The following is a 13,451-nucleotide window of genomic DNA, read 5'->3' as shown; positions in this document are numbered from 1 at the left end:
TAAGACTGCTGAACAGGTGTTCAAATGGCTACCCGGACTATCTGCATTGTGTCCCGCCACCCGCCACCTATCACCCACCAACCCCTCTTTTACGCTACTGCTACTCTCTGTTTATCATATATGCATTGTCACTTTAACCATACCTACATGTACATACTACCTCAATTAGCCCGACTAACCGGTGCCTGTATATAGCCTTGCTACTGTATATAGCCTCGCTACTGTATATAGCCTCGCTACTGTTATAGCCTCGCTACTGTATATAGCCTCGCTACTGTATATAGCCTCGCTACTGTATATAGCCTCGCTACTGTATATAGCCTCGCTACTGTCTTTTTACTGTTGTTTTTAATTTCTTTACTTATCTATTGTTCACCTAATACCTATTTTTTGTTTAAAAATTGCACTGTTGGTTAGGGCCTGTAAGTAAGCATTGTATTCGGCGCACGTGACACACTTTGATTTGATTGTCATGCTGAAACAGAAAGGGCCTTCCCCAAACTGTTGCCACAAAGTTGGATGCCAAGAATCATCTAGAATGTCATTGTATGCTGTAGCAGTAAGATTTCCCTTCACTGAAACTAAGGGGCTTAGACCGGACCATGAAAAACAGCCCCAAACCATTATTCCTTCTCCACCAAACTTTACCATTGGCACTATGCATACGGGCAGGTAAAGTTCTCCTGGCATCCGCCAAACCCAGATTCATTCATCGGACTGACAGATGGTGAAGCGTGATTCACTCCAGAAAATGCATTTCCACTGCTCCAGAGTCCATGGCGGCGAGCTTTACACCACTCCAGCTGACGCTTGGCATTGCGCATGGCGATCTAAGGCTTCTGTGCGGCCATGGAAACCCATTTCATGAAGCTCTCGACAAACAGTCATTGTGCCGACTTTGCTTCCAGAGGCAGTTTGGAACTCAGTAGTGAGTGTTGCAACCAGGGACAGACATTTTTTACGTGCTAAATGCTTTAGCACTCTGTGGTCCCGTTCTGTGAGCTTGTGTGGCCTATCACTTCGCAGCTGAGTCGTTGATGCTCCTAGATGTTTCCACTTCACAATAACAGCACTTTTCTTTTACCTGACTAGGCAAGTCAGTTAAGAACAAATTCTTATTTTCAATGACGGCCTAGGAACAGTGGGTTAACTGCCTTGTTCAGGGGCAGAACGACAGATTTGTACCTTGTCAGCTCGGGGATTTGAACTTGAAACCTTTCTAGCCCAACGCTTTAACCACTAGGCTACCCTGCCGCCACTTACAGTACAGTTGACCGGGGCAGCTATAGCAGGGCAGAAATTTGATGAACTGACTTGTTGGAAAGGTGGCACCATCATAGGATACTGGGGCTATACCCCAGTGTATATATGTAATAATAAAATGTATAATAATTTGGTGGGCACTTATACCTGTCCTATTTTACACATGTACAAATGTGTATTAATACGCATGTGTGAATTGGAAATGTGTTTTTTTTTTGCATATCCCAACTCTCCCTGAAACACCCTTGGAGAGTGGGGTCACAACCAGTCTGCCATTATCAATGGCAACCCTGTAGAAATGAGGGTTAAGTGCCTTGCTCAATGGCACATTAACATATCTTTACCTTGTCGAGGGATTCGAACTAGCGACCTTTCGGTTACTGGCCTAACGCTCTAATCACCAGGCTACCTGCATAATTATGCTTATAAGATTTCTGTCTTTTTTCAAAGGATCCAATAACTGTTAGTGTTATCTGAAGGATCACAGAACCCATTTGAGGCCAGTATAATGATCACCTGTCATGTGAAGAGGGTTAAGGTTGACAGGCTCTTCTAAACATGCCGGAAAGGCAAAGTGAGGAGAGGAGGAACGCTGTGTTCTATCTAGAGCAGGAAGCTGAACAGAGAAACTCCCCCAGTAGTTGTTTATGCACCCTGGCCTCAAATAGCTTTCTGTTTTAGTGACAAGGTACAGGAAAAACAGCATCCTATCCAGTGTAATTGGGGAACGAACAGTCCCTGCTGAACAATTCCCTACGTTTTACAAGATCATTCCGATTTACAGTCAGGAATTTGGGCATTAGAGCAATGAGTCATGGGAATGCACTGGCTTTTCCCCTCTGGAGGATTCTCTGTGAGTGAAAGATAAAATTATAGAAGGGGGAGATCAGAAGTAACGTACCTGCATGAGACAGCAGCCCTCGCCTTTAGCACTGACAAACAGCCCTGTGGGAATACTGGGAATCTGCAGCGAGAGGAGGGAAGGGAGAGAGAGACAGAGCAAGAGAGAAAGAGGAAAAAAGGGAGAATAGGGTTGAGAGAGAAAAGGGGTGGGTGGGAGGTGACAGAGGCGGTTAGAGAGACAAACCATCAAACAGGCAAAGAGTCAAAACAGGACTAAAATTGAATCCTGTGTCAGGGCTTGTGTCAGGGCTTGTGTCAGGGCTTGTGTCAGGGCTTGTGTCAGGGCTTGTGTCAGGGCTTGTGTCAGGGCTTGTGTCAGGGCTTGCAAACTATTACGGACAACAAAGGTAAACCCAGCCGCGAGCTGCCCAGTGACGCAAGCCTACCAGACGCAAACATACCAGATGGGCTAAATGCCTTTTATGCTTGTTTCAAGGCAAGCAACACTGACGCATGCATGATTGCACCAGCTGTTCTGGACGACTGTGTGATCACGCTCTCCGTAGCCGATGTGAGCAAGACCTTGAAACAGGTCAACATTCACAAGGCTGCGAGGCCAAGTGTTACGTCCGTTGTCGGAATGAGACCAAAGCGTAGCGTGGAAAGTGTACATCTTCTTTGAATGAACACCAAAAGAACACACACAAAAAAAAACTAAAGATAACCAAACTTAATTGTCATCATTGTCCTCATATTAGCTAAAGTAACGTCCTAGTCAACATAGGTAATAGCACTAATGTGTTAGTAAACTGCTCCAATCATGCAGTAACGTTACAGTGTACAGTCAGTAAGCAGTTTAGCAGTTACACCGCAGGCCCCGGTGGCAATAAATTAATAAAACCAAAAGCTTACATGGAAGGGTTCCAGTGTTGTGTTGGATAGTCATAGCCAGCTAGCTAACATAGCATCCCTCTGTTTGAGCAGGGTGTTTCAGTAGGCTAAACTAACTAACGTTAGCTGCATTTGCAAGTAAGTGAAACTGAAAGTGAAAAGACACAATGAAATATCTCTCTCTCTTGCTTCTTCTTTTTTTGAAGAAGTTAATTTGTTGAAAACGGTTAAACTATTATCTTTCTCTCTCTTTGAGTCAACTACTCACCACATTTTATGCACTGCAGTGCTAGCTAGCTATAGCTTATGCTTTCAGAACTAGATTAATTCTTTGATTATTTGATTGGGTGGACAACATGTCAGTTCATGCTGCAAGAGCTCTGATAGGTTGGAGGACGTCCTCCGGAAGTTGTCATAATTACTATGTAAGTCTATGGATGGGGGTGAGAACCAAGAGCCTCCTAGGTTTTGTATTGAAGTCAATGTACCAAGAGATGGATGGAAGCTAGCTGTCCTCTGGCTACACCATGGTGCTACCCTACAGAGTGCTATTGAGGCTACTGTAGCCATTCATTGCAAAATAGTGTGTTTTAAACAATTATTTGCTGACATATTTAGTATAATTTTATTTAAAAATGATACATTTTAGAATGTTTTACAATTTTTTTAAATGAAATTCACTGAGGATGGTCCTTCCCTTCCTCCTCTGAGGAGCCTCCACAGATATAGGATCATTATTATTTTTTTTGTGTTACTTTTATATATATATATATATATATATACATATATTAGTGAATATTTTCTTAGCTCTATTTTCTTAAAACTGCATTGTTGGTTAAGGGCTTGTAAGTAAGCATTTCACGGTAAGGTCTACTACACCTGTTGTATTCGGCGCATGTGACAAATAAAATTTGATTTGAATGCTGTTGATGTAAGCAGCAGCAGTCAAATAGCCTGGCCACTAACCAGCATAGCTAAATTACCCCCAATTAAACTGACACAGCTAATTAGGGCAGATAATTACATGCCTGGCAGAGGGAACAAAAGTTCAAGCCCTTACCTGAGCTACTCCCTCACTGTGGGGATGAGAAGGAAATGTAGACGCACAGCCTGAACACACTCACTGGTTTATTCATGCCATTGCTTAGATAAAGTCTCCTAGTTATCCTCAACTGCATTGACTTAGTGGATGTTATTTAAGATACCCATCATTAAAAATGGACAATTCTGTAATTTTTGCTTCTGTGTGTAGTGTGTATCTTGGTACCGTAGAGGTCCCTTAACTACTTGAGCAAGAGTGTTTACCTCAGAAAGAAGATGCCCTTAGGCTCAGATCTAGGATCAGATTACCTTCCTCCAATCCTAACCTTAACCATTATGAGAGTCTAAGGGCAACGTGACCCTACTCCTTACCGAGGCGCTCTGCAGGATCTTTTGGTTGTCGCGGTGCAGTTCAAAGCTCTCCTGGAAGTCCAGGTTGGTAGAGGCCAGAGAGATGGTCAGGTTGACTCCTCCCACATATGACAGGATAGCGTACTCAGACAACGCCTGAAGAGCTACACACGTGTCCTAGAAAAGAGGACAGACACACAGTTATTAGAAGGATGCTTTGGACACAGTCTGACCAGATGAACAGTTACCAGTTGCTTCAAATATACTTTGCTGAGCTGGTTATCTCTTCTAAAAGAGATTTGAAATGTCAGTGAGGCTAATCTGGTAAAATAAAGGAAAAATACAACCACATTTTGGAGAATGCTTTGGACAAAGAGGCGGAGAGGCTTGTGAGGGGTACCTGTGTGGAGGAGAAGCCCCCGAGGGCGTTCCTCTGCTGGGAGAGCCACTTGACCACAGGCAGGGCGGAGGCCACGTCACCCAGTAGGGTGTAGGTCAGCAGGCCGTATGCTGTCATCTCCACCTCCGCTGACACCACTGGGACATGGAGGAGACTATTAGTATGCAAACACTAGACAGCCACCAGACATTCACACTAATACTAAAAGTCAAGATGTGAGAACATCATCAGTCATAGAGGATAGTCTAGCTGTGGCCACAGGAGGCGAGACAGTGTGTGTGTCTACCTGACTGAGAAAGACCGTCACTAAAGCCCATGAAAGTGTCCTCATCGGTCACCTTGCTGCCCGTCAGACTCCAGTGGGTGAAGCCGTCTGATTGAAACAGAGAAGAAAGAACAGTGAGTGATGGAGAGAAAGGAAAGTGTAAGGAACAATGTGAGAAAGAACAGTGTCATGTTAGTTTAGTGTTTAATATGAATTGGTAGGCAACCAAACTGATATGAGATCAGTTCCTTACAGCTGAGTACCTTGTGTGATGGCCATGTGGTTGAGGCGTCGGAGGGCGAGGGAAGCGTAGGGGCTTCGTAACAGAGCCAGGGCGTAGGAAGACAGGGCTGTGGTGTACGGGTCATCAGCTGTGTATGTGTTACTCTCCAGGAAACCCTTTGCCTTGGCCACAGCAATCTTCTCCTCCTGGGGAAGAGTACACATATTTATATAAATACACACACACGTGCGCTAACACATTGCACACACAGACAAAACCTTCGCACGCGAAATGGATACACCTCTCTCCACAACGCCTTCCCTCCATCCGCATTCATCTTTCGCTTAAGTCAGGCATATTTGATCTTTGCTGAACGTTCAAGATCTGTACTGTTCCAACTCATACTCCTCAACTCAGATGTGCTGCTTATCAAAAGGCAAATAAACATTCTCTGAGCCATTAAAGGTAGGAGCACTTTCATCTTTTCCAGATGTGCCCCATTTTCTTGAGCGCACTCAGATATGACTTCAGCAGCCACTCACTTTAGTCTGCCTAGTCATCTTTTAAATAACTGAATTTGTAAGAGGGAAGGAGTTTTGCTTTGATGTCAAGTATCCTTTTATAGTTGGCATCAGTTTTAAAAGGCCTGATTCTCTGGAGAGCCCTTCAGGATAGATAGGGAAATATAGGAAGACAGGAAGAGAAAAGGGGGGTTTTGTGAAGGGGGAGGGAGATGGATGGAAGGGAGCCAGAGTGAATAAATACTTTGTGAATACCTTGTGCAGAGCTGTGCATGAATGAACAGAGAGCTGACACAATAACAATCTGGGGTTTAACATTGGTATTGGCAACATGCTCAAAGTAGGACAAAGCATAAACAGTACATGGACTCGCTCCCTGAACACATAAACAGCAACATTCTTCTGCAACAATGACTTTGGCAGATAAAGGGCCTACCGCACTTAAAATAAAGGACACTGCTACCTTTCAATAGCCAAAGATATATTTTCACTAGAGCGACCATGACAAAATGTCAGTGTCACTGCCAGTGTGTTCAAAGGTGTTGCTTCAAAGAACATTACAGAGGGTTTAACTGGCCGGTGAGCACGTCGTCTCGGGTTCAGCACCAGGGTAAGAGCATGGCGAGGTACCCCATGACAGGAATGTGGCCGAGGTGTACTACCTTCCACAGGCATCATTGTCTCTGCATGTCCTCCTCATAAATATCTTGATGCAGTCAGCCAGGGATTAGATATTAGATTACTGCCACTGGAGCATAACAAATATGAGGGGGCGCCGTGCCAGAACATCCATATTTTGTGCTGATGGGAATGTACCGGCAAACACACAGTAACGCACGCACACACACCAGAGGAGGCTGGTGGGAGGCACTATAGAAGGATGGGCTCATCGTAATGGCTGGAATGGAATAGCATCAAACATATCAAACATATGGAAACCATATGTTTGACTCCGTTCCATTGATTCCATTCCAGCCATTACAATCAGCCAGTCTGCCTATAACTCCCATAGCCTTCTCTGACATACACACATACACACACATATTCTGTTATTAGGTCTGAGCTTGAAAGATTCACTGAAAGTCCAATTTACATCCACATATAAATGTCAGGTTAGGATTCACTGTGCTAAATAATGCTGTTCAGGTGGTGAGGCTGATTGGTAGGAAAGGTCATGGTCCCACCCATTGTTCCTCTTACTTCTGTAGTTATTCCTGTCTCCAGGAGGGCTGCAACCACGTATGCTGTCAACGAGATCTTTCCATGGATTCCTCCCTTTAGATGGAGAATAACACTGGTTAATGGTGCCTATGAAAACACACACACCTCGTCCGTGTACATCCCTCCACACTGTCTATGGTTCTGGGTCACTATGTCAGGCATCCCCACAGGCCAGTCTCCTGTTACACAACACAGATACACCTACGCACGCACCTGCAGGTCTTTGTTGAGGATGCGTCCCATGGCGGGGAAGGAGCCCTCCTCTCTCTGGTGGTTGATGAGCCAGGCCTTGGCAGCACGCAGCTCCTCTGGGTCAATGAAGATGAACCCACGAGACTGAGCAAAGGATTTCAACACAAACGCTGTCAGCCTGGAGGGGAGTGAGAAAGAGAGAAGAGACAGAGACAGGGAGGGAGGGAGGGAGGGAGGGAGGGAGGGAGGGAGGGGGGGAGGATTGGGGGGAGGATTGGGTTTCTTTCAAGCATGTGCTGACATATCGTTCAAAAATACTTATCAAACTTCACATCAAAGTTCAAATAAACCATTTGAATGGGGTGGAATGTTCCCCAACCAGTCACACATTTTAAATCTCTAAACAGAAACAAGGTTGAGTGAGATGGCAGCTGTTACATGCTACGTCATGGTGAGAAAATCAAACTACATAAAAATCCTGTCAGGCAAAAACAGACTGACAGAGAGAGAGATGGAGGGGTGGTACAGAGCGAGGGAGAGCAGATGAAGATGAAGATGGAAGATGGAGGAGGAGTGGGTGGTACAGAGCGAGGGAGAGCAGATGAAGTTGAAGATGGAAGATGGAGGAGGAGTGGGTGGTACAGAGCGAGGGAGAGCAGATGAAGATGGAAGAGAGGAAGATGGAGGAGGAGTGGGTGGTACAGAGCGAGGGAGAGCAGATGAAGATGGAAGAGAGGAAGATGGAGGAGGTATGGGTGGTACAGAGCGAGGGAGAGCAGATGAAGATGGAAGAGAGGAAGATGGAGGAGTGGGTGGTACAGATCGAGGGAGAGCAGATGAAGATGGAAGAGAGGAAGATGGAGGAGGCGTGGGTGGTACAGAGCAAGGGAGAGCAGATGAAGATGAAGATGGAGGAGGAGTGGGTGGTACAGAGCGAGGGAGAGCAGATGAAGATGAAGATGGAGGAGGAGTGGGTGGTACAGAGCGAGGGAGAGCAGATGAAGATGAAGATGGAGGAAGAGTGGGTGGTTCAGAGCGAGGGAGAGCAGATGAAGATGAAGATGGAAGATGGAGGAGGAGTGGGTAAAACGCAGATAGTCACCACAGGATCCAGCAGCTTTTCAGTGTCAAGAACGAGGACTTTCACAAAGCCAAATCAAGTATGTTTCTGCATGCTGGAATATAAACATTCTGAATGTATAAAAAACAGTCATCCCCAGGGTAGGTATTTCTAATGTCCAGAAACAGAAACCTGGAGTTTCTGAACTGGAATCACAGTGGGAATCAAACCCCAGATTCACAGAGAGGCCAATGGTGAGGGACCCGTCTAGGCTAATAAACACACGGTCATACATAAACAACTGCCCTTAGTGAAACATGCACACTCTGGCCAATGCTCTTTAATTACAGACCGGCATTCCATTACAGCATCCTCCCCAGAGCAGCCAAATGATGAGACAAGCTGCTTACCATAAAAAAAAAGGGGAAATAAATAAATAAACCATGTTTTTTTTCCCAAACATACATTTGGGCCGTAACTCAAGGAACAAGCCAAGAGAGAGTAAGAAAAAAATCTCTCCCATAAACCACGGTATTAAATCTTCTCTTGCTGTGCCCTGGAAGTTATGTCTCCCCAGAGAGGCAGCAAGAATTTTTATAATGTTAAGTAATATTGTGTCACCGGCTTTAACTGCCAGGCCCCAGAGAGAGTTGCTGGGTAGCGTAAAGATGATTTAGTGGGCGAGTAAACGCCAGAGACCGGGCTGCTTCCTCCACTCTGGCTGGCTGAAGTCACTCCCTCCCTCCCTGTGGGCTTCCACTCCCTCACTGGACTTTGAGGAAGTTGTTGACATGTTGTTATGGATAGCACACAGAGGTCATTCAGAACAGCACATTGGAGCTGGATCCTGGAACGTCAATAGAAGTTGGAACCAAGGTTTTTTATAATTGCCTAGGAACGACCAAGACTTCCTGACAAGTAAGTCCCATGTTAACAACGCCACAACATGATAAATTCCCTGGCTACTGGTTATTTTGATGCAGGTTTAATAATGGATTTATTGTTTGGGAAGTACTTACAAAAAGTTGGTCATATGGAGTCCAAATAGACAGAGGTCTTCTAAATAAGTCCAAACACACACACACACACACACACACACACACACACACACACACACACACACACACACACACACACACAAACACACACCAGGGCTATGTGAGAGGGAAGAGAAGGGGTTACCATGTCCAAACACATAGCGATAAAAACCATTCTCCATTTCAACATGTAAACATCTATCAATCTATCAATCAATCTAAGATCTGACTTGATACAAACACCATATTCCTGCTATATTCACCCTCGTTCCTTACCATGCCTGTTTGGCATTGGAGTAGAAATCGATTGTTTAACACAACACAGTATTAGTTAGTTCTATTAGTTCTCTCAATCTCTGCTATCAGTTCCACTTCATGCCAGCCTCAACCTGTCCCGTGTGTATCTAACCAGGCACCACTAACAGGCCCAGAGTAAATCAAATCGAATCAAATTTTATTTGTCACATACACATGGTTAGCAGATGTTAATGCGAGTGTAGCGAAATGCTTGTGCTTCTAGTTCCGACAATGCAGTAATAACCAACAAGTAATCTAACTAACAATTCCAAAACTACTGTCTTATACACAGTGTAAGGGGATAAAGAATATGTACATAAAGATATATGGATGAGTGATGGTACAGAGCAGCATAGGCAAGATACAGTAGATGGTATCGAGTACAGTATATACATATGAGATGAGTATGTAAACAAAGTGGCATAGTTAAAGTGGCTAGTGATACATGTATTACATAAGGATGCAGTAGATTATATAGAGTACAGTATATACGTATACATATGAGATGAATAATGTAGGGTATGTAAACATTATATTAGGTAGCATTGTTTAAAGTGGCTAGTGATATATTTTACATAATTTCCCATCAATTCCCATTATTAAAGTGGCTGGAGTTGAGTCAGTGTGTTGGCAGCAGCCACTCAATGTTAGTGGTGGCTGTTTAACAGTCTGATGGCCTTGAGATAGAAGCTGTTTTTCAGTCTCTCGGTCCCAGCTTTGATGCACCTGTACTGACCTCGCCTTCTGGATGATAGCGGGGTGAACAGGCAGTGGCTCGGGTGGTTGTTGTCCTTGATGATCTTTATGGCCTTCCTGTAACATCGGGTGGTGTAGGTGTCCTGGAGGGCAGGTAGTTTGCCCCGGGTGATGCGTTGTGCAGACCTCACTACCCTCTGGAGAGCCTTACGGTTGTGGGCGGAGCAGTTGCCGTACCAGGCGGAGATACAGCCCGCCAGGATGCTCTCGATTGTGCATATGTAGAAGTTTGTGAGTGCTTTTGGTGACAATCCAAATTTCTTCAGCCTCCTGAGGTTGAAGAGGCGCTGCTGCGCCTTCTTCACGATGCTGTCTGTGTGAGTGGACCAATTCAGTTTGTCTGTGATGTGTATGCCGAGGAACTTAAAACTTACTACCCTCTCCACTACTGTTCCATCGATGTGGATAGGGGGGTGTTCCCTCTGCTGTTTCCTGAAGTCCACAATCATCTCCTTAGTTTTGTTGACGTTGAGGGTGAGGTTATTTTCCTGACACCACACTCCGAGGGCCCTCACCTCCTCCCTGTAGGCCGTCTCGTCGTTGTTGGTAATCAAGCCTACCACTGTTGTGTCGTCCGCAAACTTGATGATTGAGTTGGAGGCGTGCGTGGCCACGCAGTCGTGGGTGAACAGGGAGTACAGGAGAGGGCTCAGAACGCACCCTTGTGGGGCCCCAGTGTTGAGGATCAGCGGGGTGGAGATGTTGTTGCCTACCCTCACCACCTGGGGGCGGCCCGTCAGGAAGTCCAGTACCCAGTTGCACAGGGCGGGGTCGAGACCCAGGGTCTCGAGCTTGATGACGAGCTTGGAGGGTACTATAGTTTTGAATGCCGAGCTGTAGCCGATGAACAGCATTCTCACATAGGTATTCCTCTTGTCCAGATGGGTTAGGGCAGTGTGCAGTGTGGTTGAGATTGCATCGTCTGTGGACCTATTTGGGCGGTAAGCAAATTGGAGTGGGTCTAGGGTGTCAGGTAGGGTGGAGGTGATATGGTCCTTGACTAGTCTCTCAAAGCACTTCATGATGACGGAAGTGAGTGCTACGGGGAGGTAGTCGTTTAGCTCAGTTACCTTAGCTTTCTTGGGAACAGGAACAATGGTGGCCCTCTTGAAGCATGTGGGAACAGCAGACTGGTATAGGGATTGATTGAATATGTCCGTAAACACACCGGCCAGCTGGTCTGCGCATGCTCTGAGGGCGCGGCTGGGGATGCCGCCTGGGCCTGCAGCCTTGCGAGGGTTAACACGTTTAAATGTTTTACTCACCTCGGCTGCAGTGAAGGAGAGTCTGCATGTTTTCGTTGCAGGCCGTGTCAGTGGCACTGTATTGTCCTCAAAGCGGGCAAAAAAGTTATTTAGTCTACCTGGGAGCAAGACATCCTGGTCCGTGACTGGGCTGGTTTTCTTCTTGTAGTCCGTGATTGACTGTAGACCCTGCCACATACCTCTTGTGTCTGAGCCGTTGAATTGAGATTCTACTTTGTCTCTATACTGACGCTTAGCTTGTTTGATAGAGTATGGAGCTTCCATCAGGCTACATATTTACCCCAGGCCAGGATATTAAGTAGGCTACAGGGATTGAAGGTTTGAAGGGGCGGTGGTGGTGGTGGCAGGGGTTCTGCAGATTACACCAGCATGTGGCTCTCATTGGATCCAGACGGAGGTTGGTATGCGAGCGATGCCGGAAGAGGGGCTGCCAGGTCCGGTCCAGGGCCCACCACAGCACCCCCACCCCCAACCCTGCAAAGACATCTTGACATATCCCAACACCACTCCACTAAACACACAGAGACACAAGCACTCACAATCACACACACACAAACAGAATCACACACACACACACACACACACACACACACGCACAGAGCATCTGAGTCTGCATGAGAGGCAGGCAGGGGGTAGTGATGAAAACCAGCCCATCCTCATCCTTAGCTCTGTGTCCCAATATTCAACCCACAGGGACATACACAGAGACCAGAGCAGAGCAGAGTAGGGCTAAAAGCCTTGGCATCACCCAGACCAGGCATTAGCGGACGGAGCCTGTGTCATTATGTACAATCTTTTCATTAGGCCCTGCAATGTCCGCTCAGATACATTTTTACAAGCTGGAATACATTAACACTGCATCAAGAGCACTGTCAACCTACCCATAAATGACCTATGCTAATGATTAACTCTGGAGGCCAAACAAAAGGTGGGTTGTTCTGACATATAAACACCAAGCTGATGGATTAAAACAGTGTATGTTGCTACAGGTTTACATAAGGTTTAACATCTGGGTCCTGCCATGTGGCCCGTGGCTCCAAAACCAATGCTTACACTTTTATGGCCGTTACACTTCATTTCGTCTTAATATCCTCTTCCTGCATACAGAGGTTTGAAGGGTTTTAATGTAAAAGTTTAATGTTATCACTAATTACACCGGAGCAGTAATTAAATTGCTTTATTTTTTATACTTTTTTAAATTGGTGTAGTTCTTTCCTTGAGCTGTCTTGTGTATTAATGTTGTGTATTATGTCATGTTTCATGTTTTGTGTGGACCCCAGGAAGAGTAGCTTCTGCTTTTGCAACAGTTAATAGGGATCCTAATAAAATACCAAACACATGCCCCAGTTCCAGTTTGTAGGGCATGTCGAAAGGCACAACACATTTTCCGTTAAAGGGCAATTCCACCACTTTTCAACTTCATTTTCATTACCTCCAGCACAATAACAGTGTATCATATGTGAAAAAAAAGTTATATACGATGACATTACATTTACATTTTAGTCATTTAGCAGATGCTCTTATCCAGAGCAACATACAGGAGCAATTTGAGTTAAGTGCCTTCCTCAAGGGCAGCAGTGCTTCATTTGTAAATTGTGAGAGACGGGGGTGACCTGGGGATCTCTGAGCTCCCGGAAAATCACCTTTATAATAAAGCATTGTATGCATATCATCGCATTTGCGTAGTGGTCTAGACTAGATCAGTAGAGACTATTTTTGTAGCCTAGGATCCAGGAAAAATGGTGCCTTTTATAAACGCATTTCATGCAATTCTGTCATTTTATATGACTGGAGACTTTAGCATAATCTTTTTTAATCCCGCACA

The 13,451-nt window shown here is 45.4% G+C and overlaps 1 protein-coding gene across 1 annotated transcript in view; it reads right to left on the bottom strand.

Moving 5' to 3' along the window:
• LOC110522753 (C3 and PZP-like alpha-2-macroglobulin domain-containing protein 8) overlaps nucleotides 1-13,451 on the bottom strand; it is a 65,010-nt gene that overhangs the window by 16,521 nt on the left and 35,038 nt on the right. The window contains exons 28-34 of the mRNA XM_036969132.1: nucleotides 7,233-7,389; nucleotides 6,999-7,073; nucleotides 5,318-5,483; nucleotides 5,076-5,162; nucleotides 4,790-4,926; nucleotides 4,411-4,566; nucleotides 2,165-2,227 (exon numbers count right to left, since the gene is read on the bottom strand). Of these exons, the coding sequence (XP_036825027.1) occupies nucleotides 2,165-2,227; nucleotides 4,411-4,566; nucleotides 4,790-4,926; nucleotides 5,076-5,162; nucleotides 5,318-5,483; nucleotides 6,999-7,073; nucleotides 7,233-7,389 (841 nt within the window). The remainder of the gene's footprint in view (nucleotides 1-2,164; nucleotides 2,228-4,410; nucleotides 4,567-4,789; nucleotides 4,927-5,075; nucleotides 5,163-5,317; nucleotides 5,484-6,998; nucleotides 7,074-7,232; nucleotides 7,390-13,451) is intronic.

The sequence above is a fragment of the Oncorhynchus mykiss genome, chromosome 30 (assembly GCF_013265735.2).
Source record: "Oncorhynchus mykiss isolate Arlee chromosome 30, USDA_OmykA_1.1, whole genome shotgun sequence".
In the NCBI taxonomy this organism is placed as follows: Eukaryota; Metazoa; Chordata; class Actinopteri; order Salmoniformes; family Salmonidae; genus Oncorhynchus; species Oncorhynchus mykiss.
The sequence above is the reverse complement of the archived record's forward strand: the minus strand, read 5'-3'. Positions and strand labels throughout refer to the sequence as shown.